Below are 18,585 nucleotides of genomic sequence, written 5' to 3' on the forward strand. Positions count from 1 at the left end.
CAAATCTGTTAACTTTAGGTCATGGTGCAACCTTATTTATTTTTCCCAAATTTCTCTTAGGACAGATAAATTGTTGGCTGGGAGTAATGGGAGAGGCTTAATGATTAACTGGAGGGATTCAGAGAATCTTATTACTGTATTTTGGATTTTGTGACTTACTGTAATTGAAATATTTGTACATTCATACAGTGGGAAAAATGGGCATTTTAAAAATTGAAAAAAGCCAGTGTTTCCTTCCCTACGTCTTGTTCTACAGAACTGCACAGGTTCCACTGCCTAAGGAGCATCACGCCTGTAGGGAGGTAGTGCAGCCATACAACATGCTTCCTTATCAACAACATAGGAGGGCAGTATATTTCATCACAGACCGATATCAAGTATGCCCATCCCCTTGGAACTCCCTCCTTCTGTTCCCTTCTGTGAATCTGCTCATTTCTGATCCCTCCATTCATGGTAATTCACTGTTTTAAAAAATCTAAATTATTCTAGTTATTCTCATACCAATTTTTGTTAAATATAACTTTCATCCTAAGTGTCCTTTTACAATATTATCGGTGACATAAAATCTACATTACATAACTCCATAGAATAATGTAATTTTTTTCAAAAAATAGTTTGCTGACAAAAAATAAGTTAATCTATATCATTATAATGAATACAGTGCCTTCTCTCTCTCTCTCCCCCTTTCTCCCCTCCCTCCTTCTACAGTGATAGAGAGATCCAAATTCTGCTCTGTCTCACACGATACAGCTAGCATTTAAATTAACAGGAGCTACACCATGTGTAAATGAATGCTGAATTTGGTCCTTCTGAATTAAGTTTGTTGTACCTGGGCTTCATTATAAACATTTATCTTTCCACTGAACTAGACATTTGGAGTTTTGTATATACTATAGGTGCAGAATATTTAAAACCGTATCTAGAGTTCTGATTCACAACATACTTACTTGATATTGCGTGGCTTATTATAGATCAATTGCCATCTGGAAGGCACACGTATTGAACTGTGAACTACTGGTTTAATCTGCAAGAAAAATAAAACACATTATGCAGGATGTTTAAAACATGTTATTCTTAAAAGTGCTGCTCAGATATATATATGGCAGGCCCAGGTTTTAATGTTATAGAGTCATACTGCCATAGAGTTTAAGGCCAGAAGAGACCAGCAGATCATCTAGTCTGCCCTCTTGTATATCAAAGGCCACCAATACCACTAAACCCAACAACCAAAACTAGACCAAACTATTATAGACTATAAGAGACTAAACTACCATGTCCACAGTCAGTGAACATGAGGCACAGATGTGCACCAGTGATCAAGGCCCCCACAATGGCAGGGAAATGATTACATGAGATAAACCCAGATAATCCTGGCAAGTGACCCACGTCTACATGGTGCAGAAGAAGGCAAAAAAAAATCCCAAGATCATGGCCAATTTGACCTGGGAGAAGATTCTGTCCAGATCCCACTTATGGTGATCAGTTAGACACAATGTATGTGAGCAAAAACCAGCCAGCCAAGCACCTAAGAGAGAGAATGTTTGGTGCCACCTCAGTTCCTTGCCACTCCAGCCAGTGTCCCCATCTCCAGCCATGGCCATCCCTGATGCATGCTTCAGAGGAAGGAAATTTAAAAACACACACACACACAAGACATAAGAGATAAAGACATAAGACATAAACTGGAAGTTAGCCCAGGGCTGCTGGATCCCTGCCTTCTACCATCACAAGCAACCCCATCATACAATCACACTCATAAATCTGTCCAGCTCTCTCTTAAAACAAATTAAGTTGTTTGCCCCCACAACTCCGATTGGGTGGCTGTTCCAGAACCTCATCCCTCTGATGGTTAGAAACTTTCTTCTAATTTCCAGCCTGAATTTTTTTATGGCCCATTTATATTCATTTGTTCTTGTGCCAACACTGTCCTTTAGCTTAAATAGATCTTCACCTTCCCTGATATTTACCTACCTGATGCATTTCTAGTAACCCTTCTCAGCCTTCTTTTTGCTAGACTAAACAAGCAGAGTTCTTCCAGTCTCCTTTCCTAAGATAGGCCCTCTGTTCCCCTGATCATCCTAGTAGCTCTTTTTGGCATCTGTTCCAGTTTGAATTCATCTTTCTTGCACATGGGTGACCAGAACTATACACACTATTCCAAATGAGGTCTTACCAGTGTCTTGTGCAATTACATGAATATTTCTCTATCTCTACTGGAAATGTATCTTCTGATACATCCTAGGATCACATTTGCCTTTTTCACAGTCGCATCTCATTGGTGTCTCATAATCATTCTGCGATTGACACATGCAACCAGATCTCTCGCCTTCTCTATCACTTCCAACTAATTAGCCTCCACCTTGTAGCAAAAATTCTTGTTATAAGAGCCATTTTTATTATGAATTTCATCCCATTTCTGTCACTCTGGTCTTCAAAGTCATCCAGTTCTTCCTGTATAATATTCTAATGCTCCTCTGTATTGACGATGCCTCCCAACTTTGTATCATCAGCAAATTTAATTAGCACACCAAATTTTTGTGCCAAAGTCATTGAAAAATGACCATACAAGTATTTGCATATCGACTGCCAACTGCTTGATTTGAATTCTAGAGCCAGTTTGGGATCCTAACAACATGTGACAGCAAACTAAGGAGACAGTAGGAGTAACCAAGGTCAGTTGGTCTAAAAGAAGTGCCAATCCCAAAGTAACACTAACAGAGCACCCAGTAATATGTATTCAAATTCATAAAACTGCAAGTGTATCAAAACACATATACTATGGCTGGAAACAAAGTGCTAAAAGTCACTAAAAACAATTAAGAAAGGAGTGTGATACATGAAAAAACAGATATATATGGATTAGCACACAAACCCAGATTAACCCAGATACTAATGGCCAAATTCTGCATTAATTTATAACCTATGCAACCCCAATGTAATTAATTATTTTGCAGGGGCTGTAAACCATTGCAGAATTTGTCTTTTCTTCCAACAGTTAGTGAAAAGACAAAAAGACAAAAACTGATTTAATATGCAGGCAATATTCAAAAACTTATGCTTCAACGATTGCTTGTTTGTGTGTCTGTATTTACTAATATCATTGAGCAATAAAATTATGGAATAATCTTCTGCACAATTGTGTCAAAATATGCAAACAGACTGCCAGTCAGTGTTTTGAGTTAATTTCTCTATAACACGTCAGGAATCACCTGTGACCGACTCCTCATTTATTAACATTTAATTTAGTGCAGTAATATTAAGAAGTGTGTCCCTTCCCTTTAAAATACTCCCAATAATGGATTATACTCAGTTTTTAAGTTTTTCTTTAAACAATCAAGTAAAACATTGACAAATATAAAGCATGTTTTGTTGCTTGTGTAGTAATAACATGCAAGCAATTGGCCTCATCTTGCCAACACTTATTACCAAGCACAGTGTTTACTACCATTAGTCCTGCTATCCGTTTCAAGTACTAATATGGCACCCACTACCAAAGTATCTAAGAGCTTCACAGTCTTTAATGTGTTTATCTTCCCAACATCCCTGAAAGACAGGGAAGTGCTACTACCACCTTTTTAGAGGATAACTGAAGTCCAGAAATGCTTGTCTACACAAGAAAGTTATAAGCTAAGGTGTGAATTTAACCCAATATAGTTATAAAAGAATAACTCCCTATGTGGACACATAGGTCTGAAAGTGCCTTTTTTCAGTTTAGCTTGTGTCACTGTGGAAGGGGTTTACGCTAAACCAAAAAAACCCACTCTTATTCTGGGATAAGAGTGTTCATATGTGGATACCACCAGTATATCAGTTTAACAATACTGGTATAACTGTTGTGCCATGTTGTACCAATATTTCAAAAGAATAAATGAGATGACCCAGGTAAATATAGGCCTATCAGCCTGCATCAATCTCTAGCAAAATAATGGAAAGATTAATACAGAATTAAAGAAAGGTAATATAAGGAATGCCAATCAACATGCTTTATAGAAAATAGACCATGACAACATTATTTGAATTTTTTTCTTTATTACATTACATGTTTGGTTAATACAGGTAAAAGTGTTAATGTAATATATTTCGACATTTTTGTCATTTCACTGGGTATCACATGACATTTTGATTAAAAAACTAGAACAGCGCAAAACTAATGTGGCACACATTGAATGTATTCAAAGCTGGCTAACTGATAGGTCTCAAAATGTAACTGAAAACAAGGAATCATCATCAAGTGGGTGTATTTTTAATGGGGTCCAGCAAGGATCACTTCTTGGCCTTATGCTATTTAACATTTTTATCAATGCTGTGGAAGAAAATATAAAATCCTCACTGATGAAGTTTGCAGATTACATAAAAATTGGGGGAGTGGTAAATAATGAAGAGGACAGGTTATTAATATAGAAAGAACTGGATCATTTGATAAGATGGGCGCAAGCAAACAATATGTGTTTTAATATGGCCAATTATAAAGATATACATCTAGGAACAACAAATGCTGCCCATACTTACAGGATAGGGACCTTTAATCTGGGAAGCAGTAACTCTGAAAAAGACTTGGGGTTCATGGTGGATAATCAGTCTAACATAAGATCCCAGTGCGACATTGTGGCCAAACAGGCAAATGCAATCCTCAGATGCATAAAACAGAGGAAGCTTGAGTAGGAGAAGAGACATTATTTTATTTCTGTATTTTGCACTAGTACAACCCCTGCTGGAATACAATGTCCAGTTCTAGTGTCCAATTCAAGAAGGATGTTGACAACTTGGAAAGGGTTCAGAGAAGAGCCATGAAAATAATTAAAAGATTAGAAAACATGCCTTAGAGTGATAAGTAGATTGAGCTCCTTGAGTCTATCTTAACAAAGAGAAGATTAAGGTGTGACTTGATTAAACTCTTCAACTACTTACATGAGAAACAAATATTTGATAACAGGCTCTTCAACATATCAGACAAAGTTATAACATGATCCAATAATTGGAAGTTGAAACTAGACAAATTCAGTTTGGAAATAAGGTGTAAAATTTTAACATTGAAGGTAATGCAATTGAAACAATTTACTAAGTTTTGTGGTGGATTCTCCATCACTGGCAATTTTTAAATCAAGACTAGACGTTTTTTCTAAAAGCTATGCTCTAGGAATTATTTTGGGGAAGTTCTATGGCCTGTGTTAAGTAGCTGTCCAGAGTATTTTGGGGTGGCTAACTGTGGTGGAGTTGGTGAGTGTCTCAAGACATGGAATAATGAATCATGCTTAATAAAATGATGTAGTATACATAAACTGAGATTTATACACTTTTTATTTATGAACAGTTATTTGAGTTATTTTATTACTGTATCTATAATAAAATAAAACAGGTTTAATAGATAAAATGAAACAAGTAATTCCCAAAAATATAAAATGAAAAGTTATAAAACAGTGACCTAGGGCTCTACTTATACATTGATTCTAACAATCATTTCTGGGCTAGCATTACCTTAAGGGCAAAGACCTAAACCAGAAATCACTATGGAATCACTCCTGCAAACACAATGGGACTATTCACATGATTAAGAACCACCCATGTAAGGGTTTGATGGACTGGACCTGTAAGAGATTGGGGCCTGTCTTCTGGCACCCTTTTCCGGCTGGACCCTGGCTTGCTCTTGATGAACCAACACTCTCCCTTGGGGAACCCTGCCTGAAACCTTCTCATTGAGTCCAGGGAAGGTAGTTTCCAGCAGGGTCAGTTTTTGTTGTTTCTCTTTCCTTTTATTTCAGATTGTGATGCTGTCTCACTTGGGGGTGACCATTTATATATTATTGATATCAATGTTGCAAAATTACAATAATTTGTACAAAATATGTCATGTCAGGTACCATTGGAAAGGTTAAAATTTGCTAAGCATGATAATATTGTTTATGTGTATGAATTGTCTTTGTATTGTAAGTTATGGATATGTGTGATATATATCTGTATCCAAACACTTATGCTGTGCTACTGGGTTCACACCCCCCCCCCAGACAGATTAGTGTCAGCATTGATGACTCATTGAGGGCCATTACCTTTACAATGAGCCCAGGGAGAGAAACCAGGATGGCACCTATGAGTATCAAGACATGTAGGGACATGCCTGTGGTCAGGAGGACTGCAAGTGTCTTTCCTTGCCCGTGTACTGTGGGCTTATGTTTGAAACAAGCCACATGGCAGACCAGAGACTATAAAATGCAGTCCCACCATCTCCATCTTGTCTTCATTCCTGCTTCCTACCTCTGGATCAACTCATCTACAACTGAAGCTGTGAAACAAAGGACTGAGACCCATTTAGGTATTGAATGTATACCAGAGGAACCGTGCAAGCCTGAAAACCCCACAATCCTGCTGGGAATCTGATATATATGGACTTCAAAGTCATTTGTATGTATCTGATTGTGTTGAGCATTTAACATTTCTCTTCTCATTTCTTTCTTTTCTTTTATAGTAAACCTTTTGTTTCATAGGATTCTCTGGCAGCGTGATATTTTGGGTAAGATGCAAATTTATATTGATTTGATAATATTGCTGACCCTTTGGGGATCAAGAGAACATTTTTGGTAAAGGGAATAGAGTTTTAATAACTTAGCTTTTTACTGGACCTAGTTGCTAATTGGGGGCCAGAGACTGAAATGCAATAAAGGGGGCTGTGTAACTTCTTCTTTTAGCTTTTTGATAACCAGTATGGGGGATCAGAAGCAGTTTGTGACTGGCTGGTGAATCTAACTGCAGTGTTAGCCACCAGTTTGGGAGAATCTGCTCTCCTTTTGCAGCCTGCCCTCATGTTGGCATTTTCTGGTCAGCTATCTAGGCACAGAAGGGTTAAACAAGTCTCCTCAACCCACAAGATCAAAACTTCCCCAAATCTGTCCCTCACCCCTCTCTAAGTTCCTCATCCCAAAGTTCCTGACTTTTATCTCGGTACCCTTTGTTAATGGGACTTCCCCACAGTCTCCTTTCTGTCCATTTTTGTTTCTCGAAAAATTTTCTCCCAGCAGTAATTCCAGGCTCTGGCAAATATTGCAGCTCCTTCTCTCTATTTCCTGCTGCTCCTTTTATGATGATCAGCCAGTTAAGCTGCAGGTCTTTTCCCAGGTGCAACAGGTGGGGCTAATCAGCCAGCTAGTCAGCTGCTCGTCTCTGACCTCAGTCAAATGGTATCCCTTATAACTTCACATATGGCCCCCCTTTCAGTGGGTCTGTCAGGGCACTCACCACAGAGCCCCAGTCTTCTTCAATTCATGAAAGAAATTCAGATGGTCCTTCCCAGGCTGATGCTCTATTCAAAACTGAAAAGGCTGTAAGACTAAGTACCAATGTGTCACAGAGGCAGTCAAGTCCTTCAGGGTTCAGAGACACCTTAGTGTCACATGATCCGTGACCAAGACAAAGGGTGTTCCAATCAGGTAGTATCTCAGTGCCTTTACAACCCAATATATGGCCAGGCATTCCTTCTTGAGGACAGAGTATTGAGTTTCCAGGTCTAGGAAATGTATTTATATATGTAAAGGATAGGGTGCTTTTGTCCAGGGAAGATTTGGGATAACACAGCATCCATGGCACAGTGCGAAGTGTCTATCTTTAGAATAAATTCTCACGAGAAATTGAGGATGTGTATAACCGACACATTGCAAAGAATCTGTTGAATACTCCAAAATGCTTGGTCATGCTGGGGGGATTACAAAACTTGTCGAGAAACTGATTTTTTAACAAATTCAGTAAGAGGTGCAGCTAATAGGGTGAAGTTGGGCACAATCTTCTATAGTACGCAGCTAGGTGTACAAAGGCCCAGACCTGGTTTTTTTGTTCGAGTATGGGAGTGTTTACTAGGTCCTCAACCTTGTCCATGAAGGATTATACCTTAAGCTTCCCTACTAACTACCCCAAATACTTTGTTTCCCATTTTCCCACCTTGCACTTCTTTGGATTTGCTGTTAAATGGGCCTCTCATAGGACTTGAAGGATAGCTCCTAGGTTCTGGAAGTGGGTGGGCCAGTCCTGACTCTAAATAACTACATCATTTAGGTAGGACGCAGCATAGCCATGATAAGGCCATAACACCTGGTCCATCAGTCTTTGAAAGGTGCATGCAATCCAAAGGGCATGGTAACAAATTGGAATAGGTCTACCTGGGTAGAAAAAGATTTTTTTTTCTTGGCAGTCAGGAGAAAGGAGAATTTATCAGTAGCCCTTAGTTAGATCTAACGTTGTGATAAAGCGGGATTGAGCAAGAGGAACCAGTAGATCATCCACTCATGGCACTGGATATACATCAAATTCAGAAATGGCATTTATCTGACAGAAATCTACACAAAATCAGATGGTCCCATCCAGCTTTGGTACCAAAACCACAAGACTACATGAGAGGCTACAGGAGTCCTCAGTTACTCCCAATCTTAACATTTCCTGTACTTTCTGAACTATCAGGGGGTTCACACCTTCTCGGATAGGATATGACTTCCCGGGGGCTTGGCCTCCAGCCCTATATCGGTGTGGTGAGTTACTAAGGAAGTTTGTCCCAGTAGTGGGGAGAACACCTCCTTGGAGGCTCTCAGGAAGTTGTTTACTTGTCTCCTCTGCCCAATAGACAGCCCCACCCCAAGTGGCACTTCCTCTATCTGCCTTCACCTGTCTTAGCAAGTTGAGGACCCAGATCCTCTGCCCCATCTCCAGGTGGACAAAGAGGCTTTCCTGGACCTTCCAGAGTTTTAACAGATTTATATGATAAATCTCTTTTTGGTTTCATCAGTCTAGGCAATAAATTTTGTAATCTACTGGCCCAACCCAACAGGAAACTCCATTTAGGCCATGCCATTTGGGCAGGAGCTTGCTCTCTGAGCTGGTATGGGGTAGGAGCATTCATTCCCTCGATTGGAATTCTCTGCCTCTAGCCCCTTAATTATACTGTCACATTCCATCATGAGGCATTCCCTGTTGGATGTGCTTAGGTTGTCTGTCGCAATAACATACCAGAGACACTTCATGGGAGGGCAATGGTGGTCCCTGGAGGCCTGGGACTTTGGGGCTCCTGTTCTGGCTGTGGGGTACCATGAGTGGGGCAAAATTTCAGTTGTTTGAAGCAGACCATTATAGCAACTCTCACTAGATTGGTAAGTTCTCTCTCGCTGCCTTTCTTAAGTGTGGCTAGCTGACCAGGAGACTGGCCTTCCCATTCCTAGCTTACAAGAACCCCAGAACCTCAGAGGTAATTCAGCCTCCAAAAACCACTCAGCTGTCTCAACCACCTCCACAGTGGATGTGGGCCAAAACTGTCAAACCCAGGTTGGTGCCACCAAATGGAGAATTTGTAAATATCATTCTAGGACAACATTGTCCATGAGCCCCACCACCGTCTTGGCCTCTGGGTTTAGCCACTGGGTAGCCAAGTTCCAAAGCCATTGAGCTACTGCCCAGCAGCACATCCCATTAAGGAATGGCTCCAACAGAAATGTCTTTCAATATGCTTCTGTAGAAAGATCAGGACAGTCCATAATGGCTGCCTTTAGCATTGCATAGGATTGTGCCTCATCTACACTCAGGGACCAATATGCTGCTTGGGCCTCGCCAGTGAAGTATAGGGCCAGTTATGCTGCCTGGGAACTCTTCTCCCAGCCCAAGGTGGTCAGGTAGGCCTCCAGGTCATCAGTGCTGCCCATCTTGATCAAGATGAGGCTGGGTGAAGCTTCAGGGCGTGACCCACCTCTGTGGCTGTTTCTGTCTCCCAAGAGCTGCTGTCAGAGTAAGCGGGCCACATCTATGTGGCATGATCTGTTCCACTCCTGCTCAGCCAGTGGAGCTTCCTGCAGACATTGCTGGGAGGCCAGGAGTACCTTCTGTAACTGGTGGTTCCTTATGTTTTCCACCTGCTGTTGATTCACCATCATTTGGAGTTTCTCCTCCATGACCCTTCTTCATGAAGGGTTCATATCTACAGGTCCCTGCTCAGGCATCATATGTAAGAGATTGAGGCCTGTCTTATAACACCTTCTTCCAGCTGGATCCCAGCTTCCTCTTGCTGACACAGTGAGTTCCCTGGAGGAATTCTGTCTGGAATCTTCCACTGAGTCCAGGGAAGGCAGTTACCATCAAGGTCAGTTGTTGTGGTTTCTTTTTTCTTTTATTTCAAGTCTCCTCAACAAACAAGATCAAAACTTCCCCAAGTCTGTCCCTAACCTCTCACATTTCCTCATTCCTAAATTCCTGGCTTTTATCTCAGAGGGTTTTGATAATAGAACTTCCCCCATAGTCTTCCTTCTGTCCGTTTTTGTTTCTAGGAACAATTCCTCCCAGCAGTAACTCCAGCCACTGGCAGGTATTGCAGTTCTTCACCCCCATTTCCTGCTACTCCTTTTATGAGGATCAGCCAGTTAAACTGCAGGTCTTTTCCCAGGTGCAGCAGATGGGCCTAATCATCCACCCAGCCAGTGAAAATGAATTAAAAAAATTAAGAGGGAACCTCAGGCAACCTTTATGTAAAGAAGAAATTCCTTTAAAATGAATTTTAAAAGCACAGTATACCTATCATATAACCTATTAAAATCAAAGTCTCTAAAGTACCACAGTAAAATACATTTAAAATCACATTTTATTTATTGGGAGGAAAAGGTTTTCAGTAAACTCCCTTGGGCTCCTGAGCCACAAATTCAAGCCCGTGTTAATGAGAACTTCGGAGTCTAATTTGGACAGCAGCATTTCTACTTTTACAGCTGTTTGTGACATATCTTTTATTCTAAGTGAGCTTTGACAGCAGAGAGACTGATAGAAAACACAGGTGAGCAAGTTACACCCTTTGCTGTATTTTCTCACTTTCTTCCCATCAATAGTCTAGGATCCAAATTCTACCTGCTAATGCATGCAGATGAAGGCAGAGATTGGACCCTAAGTTTATGTAGTCAGCAATGAGGACAGAACAAATGGCTCTGTGTAAAATGTGTGGGCCAAATTCTGCTCTTGGTTACGTAAGTGTAAAGCTGGAGTAATGCCATTGGCTTAAATGGAGTTATTTTGGATTTACACTAGTGAAACTGAGAGCAGAATTTGATCCTATCATCTTTAAAATTTGGGAGTTAATGAAAGTACAGCCAGTGTAAGAGACTGGGATTGTTTACACACAATAATAATACATTTTGAGCTAATTAAAGAGCACTGTTGCTATGCTCCAAAAAGAGACCCTTTGAGCTAGAAAGATGGTAGCTGCCATGTAGTTTGAGGACGAGGGGATTAAAAAGTGGAAAAAATCACTGAAGCAGCAGTTAACACATGCTATATATATCTTGGGCTGTGATGGCACACAGAGGCAGTGGGGGAGAGGGGGTTGGAAGGCTAAATATGACACAAGATTACAGGAAATTTCTATTTTCTTGTACAAGACCAACCCTCTCCCCTTTAATATTTTTGTTAAAAGTCCTCTAAGAGAGTCCTTCACTGAAGAAGCCTGTGCTATAAATGTTTATCATCTTAGACTTTTCTATACCACTCATCGTTTTCATATCTAAGCACAGGATCCTTCACTGGAAGAACTGTCTGTCCCGCTCCTGCTTTTGCACATTGCCAGCAGCACTAGTGGGAGCCCTAGGGTAGAACTGATTCACTAAAAAGATACATTTTCAGTTAAAGGAGTAGTTTTAAGGCAACCAATATATTTTCGCTACATTTCACAGCAAATGTATCAATGAATGTAATAATTTACTACTGAAAACCTTTGTTTTCATTTTAAATCCAAGGATATCTCAAAATGTAGATGTTTATCTGAACCTTTCCAGTTTGATCTTTGTGAGGCTAAATCCTGCTTACCTTGCTTTAAATTCCAGGACAAGGTTTATGCACCACTAAAGAACTACTTGAAGGGCTAAACTGGGAATTAAGCAATGCACAGGCTTTCTGTGGACCCTCTGTACTGGCATAATTTCACCCATTATGAATAAGGCAAAATAAAATGGCCATAGAGGTAAACGCAGCCTGGATGTAGCAACACAAATATATATGCTATAGGTCCAGTTTTCAAAGCTGCACACCTAAGGGTGTCCAGCTTAACAATTGTACATTCAAATTGACTCTGGTCTCAAATGCCTATTTTGTTATCATATTCCATATTGTCATCTATTGCATACAAAAACATTTAATAACATAAACATAACATAAACCTAAACATTTAGGTTAGGTTACAAAGTCAAGTGCTCAAAAGTTAGGAAATGTCAGTTTTACAGTTGTCCATACAACTTGAATTCTGCCCACTTATACATCTAATCTATGCACTGAATGAGGCAGGGGTCATGTAGGGATTAAAAAAGGATGGGATAATGTAATTAAATAGGCATACATGCAAAAGGGCCAAATTAAGGTTGCACAAGCAACTGTAAATTTGGCATTTCCTAACTTTTGAGTGCTTAACTTTGCAATCTAATAACACCCTTTTAATATTTTTCCCCACCCCACCTCAGCCCACCGCTCCCTGCACCTTATTTTTAAATGCAGTTTCCTGTAGGAGTGGGCATAAAGACAAAGATCAAAACAAACATATGTTGTGTACAATTATAACAACCTCCCCATCATGCACCATTAGCACGGTTTGAACCCTGAGCCTTCAGCACAGACTACTATCACTTCAACTACAGGACCAACTACATTAACTAGCAGCAGGGGAAGGCTCTTATCCCAGAGCTGGAGGAATGAGTTCCTGGGGCAATATACAGCCTGGTTCTCCTGCTTTCCCACCTCATGTTTCTCCTGGTCCATGTGGTACCCCCCAGGACAGAGTGATGTGCTGTTGGGACTATTTGCTGGGTCTGGGAATGTCATGAAGGAAACCCAGATAGGCTTTTTCTCCCACCCTCTACATACAAGTACATACTAGTACTAGAAGGTGTTAACAATTCTGAAAGAAAAAGTTGAAAGAATCCTTTATAATTCAAAGTGTTAGGCAAACTTAATATTAATGGTAGTTACCAGCTCCTCCTGTAGATATTTGTTGAGCACTGATAGTGTGCTCAGTACTGCATAAAATGAAAAAGAAAGATGTAATCCCCCTCATCCCAAAGGTTTTACAATCTAAATAAAAACCTGCATGCATTTGTAACAGCCCCAGTGGAGAACGGGGCACCCCAACTTACACACAAAGTGACAAACCTGAACTCTACTTGTTCTGTGTGATGTAGACCTTGCTAGGGTCATGAAGGTTCTGATTCTAAGCTAAGCAGCATGTTGAGGAGTTTAGAATATTAGGGTGATCTGGAATTCTGTCGCCAAGGTGATGGAGAGACTGAAGAGGTGAAGAGAGACTTTTAAAATACACCAGGCCATTTAATTTGTCTGTGGATTGGACTTTTCCATCCTTTTTAGTCAAGGTCAAGGTAAGCACACTTTCTGAAGCTAGAGATGTGCAGGCATTTGTTTGCATGTGACCAGAAGATATTTGTATCTTGAAAAAATTCTGACAGTGGGCTTGATCCTGCCACTTTCTCCTGTGAATATTTCTCACCACATTTCAAATGGCATCCAAGATCATCAAGGGAAGTTTCCCAGAAGGCTCTAAAGGCTTGGAGGCCCTCCAAGCACTGATAAATTAATCATAGATCCCTTTGATCTCTGTATCTGTGTCCTGGCTGGCAGGGACCCAAGGCCCAAAAGAACCTATTTACGGATCCATCTGGGGGGCAACTTTTTGGAGAAGAGGGGGCTAGGAGGTTCAAGAGATGGGGATTCGTGTGTCAGTGTGAGTTAACACCATCTGCCCTATTGTGTCTGAATTTAGCATGCTACCACACTATGCACTCACTGTGTGTGATGCCAAAGCCCATAATGCAAAATACAGTAGCATGATAAATTCAAAACACAAGATACAGGAAAGAGGGCTGCATGTGTTTTCAGCATGAGCACTAAGGCTACTTGGCCCAACAGATGATTAAAACATGAAACATCAGCTGTCATATTTCCAACTCCCCTATCTTAAAGGAGATTCCCCAGTCTCTAGAGGTGGTAGAGGGTAGAGACTAAGAATTAATCACATAAAGATTTGCAAGTTTGAAACCAAAATCACCATTTAATAGCTTTGCATAATCTCCCTTTAATTTTTTCTAGATTTCAATCATTTCTGCATCACTTTCATAGAAGATGTGAGGTAAAGAAAAATTTAATATGGATATGGGTTAAGCCTTTTTATTTTCATCTCCGGATGAAAATCCTTAACCCTATATTTATGGGCTATTTTTGTAACAGAAATGAACATCCCTTATATTCTAGCTAGAGATTGATTGCATTATTTATAAAGCATTGTTATTAATCAATATGTCATCTGAAATTCACACTATCTCAAGTACAATTAGTTGCACATCCTATAAAAAAATAGAAGGTGCAATAATTACTGTCTGTTTGGTAAAGATTCAGAAAATTTGTTCTTTTATGGCAGTCTACGTAATGGAGAACATAGTGAGACAGACAAGAAAAGCCATGGCAAACTGCAAGTGTGCTGTGTATCTCAAAAGTAAGCAGGAATCTAAAATTTGGGACAATGGATTTCAGGCACATGTCTTGTGCGTCATGAGTGTCATGATTATACAATATCTTCTACTATAATATTGCAAATTAAATCTTTTTTAATTACTTATTTATTTAGGAAGTTTTAACAGGTTTACAAATCCTTGCCATGTAAATATCAGATACAAAACAATAATCACTACAGCAATGAACCTTTGTTTACAGAAACACATATATAGATTGAAATGGGGCTAAGTGTTGAAGAAATTATGGTGAGAGAGATTTCATAGACATGTCCGGTCATTAGAGATTATTAGGATGCAATATTTTATTCATTTATTTTGCTTCCAAATTTTCCTTATGAAAGAAACAAAGATCCAGCCAATTAATGGCTACCTCTTGACAATATGTTAAAATGGTAGTTTTAAGAGTTAAATACTTACCACCTCTATCTTCTTTCGTCTTTGTGGTCTTTTTATGCCTATATGAATATAACTGCAGGAGGGGGGGAAAGGAAAATTAGATAAAACACAATCATCTGTTTCAATAAGTTAGTAATTTCATAAAACATTTTGGCCTAGTTGTGACACCCTTAATTAGTGACAAAATGATTGCAGATTTGGTCAGTTTTAGCATATTTTATAAATTGGAAGGATGGTCTTACGGTTTACGCACTGAACTGGGACTCAGCATATTTGGATTCATTCCATGACTCTGCAACAGACTTCTTGTGTGCAAGTCACTTAATCTTTGGACCTTCACTCCCCATTTATAAAGAGGGGCTAATACTCCCCTCTTTCTAGACTTTGTCTGTCTTGTCTATTTATTTTAGATTGTAAACTCTAAGGGACAGAGACTGGCTCTTAATGTGTGTATGTACAGTGCACAACACAACAGGACTTCAATTTATTTTGGGGTCTCTGGACACTACCAGAATGGAAATAATGACTTCACTCTATGTTATTTTTAAGATGCTGATATTGTAAATTTAAAGGAACACTGCTGAGTTATTAGTTTTCCTGCAAAGATCCTCCCCATGGTCTTGAGTAGGAATTGAGAATGCTCAACACCACTCCAGAAGATTCTTCAGCAGTTTGTAGGATTGGGCCCTAAATTTGAACTATTTTATTTTAAAACTGTTATAAAATCCCATATGGAGTCCAAATATGATATTTTTTATTTGTTTTGTGGTATTTTGTTTTGATTTGTTTTGTATTATTACATCTTCTTCTCCATTGCCAAGTTTTGTTCAAAAAGCAGCTATGATTTGGAAGAAATAAACAAAAATGTTCATGGTCCCACTGACGGCCTTATTATGGCAGCAGTTAATTTACATTTCCAGAACTATGTCAGACTCAGATCTTTGGGCTTGATAAGAAACTACATAAACTGATTTCTGTTAAAAACTACTTGAATTTCAGTTTCACGTTCAAAATATAAAGAAAAATAATCAGCAGTGCTCAGTTATGTCCCTTTCAGTTACTTGCTGTTGGAACAACAAATATTTAATTACTAAGTTTTGTTCATGCACAAATATCCATGCAAAATATGGGTATTCATAAAAACAGCAGCTAATCTCTATGCATTTCTGCAAACATATGTGTTCACAAATGTTTGTTTTAAAAAAAAAAAAGCACAATCAAGGGCATAAACACGTTCTAATCAAACAAGAATTCAAATAAATGTTTTTGAGCACTGCTTTGCAGCATTCAAGCAGCCCCATATCTACCCAGGAATAACTTCCAGTTTCCCCAAACAGCAGCAACAACAGCTGGTGCATGAAATTGACATGATTCCTGACTGTTTATCTGCTGAGGCAAAGTTTTTCAGTGAAGCTGACTGGAACCTTGTTAATTTCACTCTATTGTCCCTTGGCAAAACCATGAGACACAGCAGAGTTGTTTGCACATTTGGAACCACAACTCCATCATTTCCCCATTCAAGCTCAAGATAGAGTATCAGATCCTAGAAGCTGCAGTATCTGCAAGATGGCCCTTCAGTATTGTAATTTACTATTCATGTCAATACCTCTGCCCTCACTGTGGTTGAATGCAAACTTTGTCTTACTGCTATTAATGGAGATTCTCTTTAAGCCTACGTGTGGGGACTTAGTCTTGTAGAGTAGGACAATATGTTGTATCCTCACCATTTTCTTATAGTTACAAATGGCCATAACCTGTATCATAATGACAACAGTAAAATCTTAAGTGGACATGAATTTATTAAAGCATAGAAGATGTGGGCAACCTCCATCTGCACCACTGCCAGTCCAATTTCTTGGCTAGGTAAAGTGGTAGGCACTCTCCTGTTATTAGCAATTTGCCCTTTCACTACCAATTACAAAGGCTGGCAGATAATCATGTTGTAATACCTTTAAACTGCAGTAATTTGCACCTTTCCTTTCAACATCATCCCATACCCACCCTTCCCTGAGTGCATTTTATGTGGGAAAAAAAGATGTGCTCTTTTAAGTCGTGTTAGCAAACGTGTAACTAACCCATGATAAAATCCTAGTATAGACAAGGAAGTTAGTAGTTTTCACGTCAGTAGGCTGAGTTAAACACTATGGAGGACCCTTGGATTTATCTTGACCCATTAATTCATGTTGAACCTACAAATGCCTGGTCTTCACTAGGATTTTACCACGTTAGTTACGTTAAAAACACACCTTTGTTCCTGTTGAGGACAAGGCCTAAGTGCTGGCACCACTTGCTTTGAAACTGTCTTCTCTAGATGGGTCACTTTCAGTTTACAGGTGGGTAAAGAAATGTGCAATTATATGTAATTATAACAAGTTAACACTTAACAAGGCAAGCTATGTTTCACTATTTATGCTTTGTTTACTTTTTGCATTTTTCTCAGCTTGGACAAGGAAAACTCAATATAGTCAGTTTCACATTTATTCACAGTCAGTTTCAGGTTCTGGTGCAGCAACATTTTGATTGCAAACCCTGCAGAGGAATGTTGAGCTGTTTAAAACCAACTGTTTCCATTAACATATATGTTTTTCATTTTTACTTTTGGAAAAACATCTATTGGCTTCGGTTTAGCAATGTAGTCCAGTGGATATGAGGGCAGTGCTGCAGGACTCAGGAAAGCGATAATGCATTCCTGCCTCCCAAAGACTTACTACCTAACCATACATAGGTAACTCACTTCTTTGTGCGATGTTTCAGGTTTTCGTGGTTTGTCTATTTAAAAGGGGAGCTCTTTGGGGCAGGGACTGTCTCTTACTATGTATTTGTACAGCGCCTAGCACAATGGATCCTTGATCGGCTAGAGTTTCTAGGAACTCCGGTAAGAATAAAAGATTGCTTTTACAAAATTTAAACGTTGAGCCAGATTTACGCCTTATACTTACTCCAGTTTTTTAAACTTTTCCCGCCCAGCGGCCACGTATTTGCCTCCCTGCTTTAGGTCGGCCAGGTTTCGGACGTGGTGCCCTTCCTGGGGGGTGTATAGGCTCCTCACCCCAAAGGGCACCTCCACCCCTTCGTTCAGCTGGGCTATCAGTGCCTCGAAAGTCCTCACGTAACGATGGTGGACCACGAACTTCCTGCCCAGGTAGAAGGGGTCCCCGTTGCGATACACCAGCACCGTGCAGGCCGGGGTCACCCCCGCCAGGCTGTAGCTGGCCCGGGGGCGTGGCGATGCCACCATGGTCCCTGGGGGAAGGTGGGCTGGGAGGGGCAGGCGAGGCTAATACATACAATAACGCCCCGTCCCCCAGCCAGGGCACGGGTCGGGGGAGCTCTTCAGAGACGCTGTCTGGGCTCCGGAGCTGCACGAGGCACCAGCTGGGGCTGCTCCCCAGGCCTCCTACTTCATAGCGTCCCCAGTGCAGGCGGCCCGCCCCGGCCCAGCCAGCCCCCACCCCCGGATCGCGGCTGTCCCAAGCCGGCCCTTTCTCCCGGCCCCGCATGGGGCTGACGTGCCCCGCGGGGATTGTGATCCCCGCCTCCGCGGGCAGGGGGCAAGCCGGGCCCCGGGGCATTGACTGGTCTCCCCGGCAACCGTCGGAGCGGGGGAAGGGGGCCGCCACTGCACCGGAATCAGGATCGCCCGGCCGGGGGAAGGCGGGGCTCTGCGGGGCTCACAACC

At 40.6% G+C, this 18,585-nt stretch overlaps 1 protein-coding gene across 1 annotated transcript in view; it reads right to left on the minus strand.

Annotated features, from left to right (window-relative positions):
* Window positions 1–18,144, minus strand: part of DCDC2C (doublecortin domain containing 2C) — a 104,080-nt gene extending 85,936 nt beyond the window's left edge. The window contains exons 1-3 of the mRNA XM_067544883.1: window positions 17,846–18,144; window positions 14,928–14,979; window positions 948–1,024 (exon numbers count right to left, since the gene is read on the minus strand). Coding sequence (XP_067400984.1) covers window positions 948–1,024; window positions 14,928–14,979; window positions 17,846–18,144 — 428 coding nt within the window. The remainder of the gene's footprint in view (window positions 1–947; window positions 1,025–14,927; window positions 14,980–17,845) is intronic.
* Window positions 18,145–18,585: the final 441 nt, after the last annotated feature.

The sequence above is a fragment of the Emydura macquarii genome, unplaced genomic scaffold (assembly GCF_026122565.2).
Source record: "Emydura macquarii macquarii isolate MOO-44397 ecotype Brisbane River unplaced genomic scaffold, CSIRO-AGI_Emac_v2 contig_1027, whole genome shotgun sequence".
NCBI classification, from domain to species: Eukaryota; Metazoa; Chordata; order Testudines; family Chelidae; genus Emydura; species Emydura macquarii.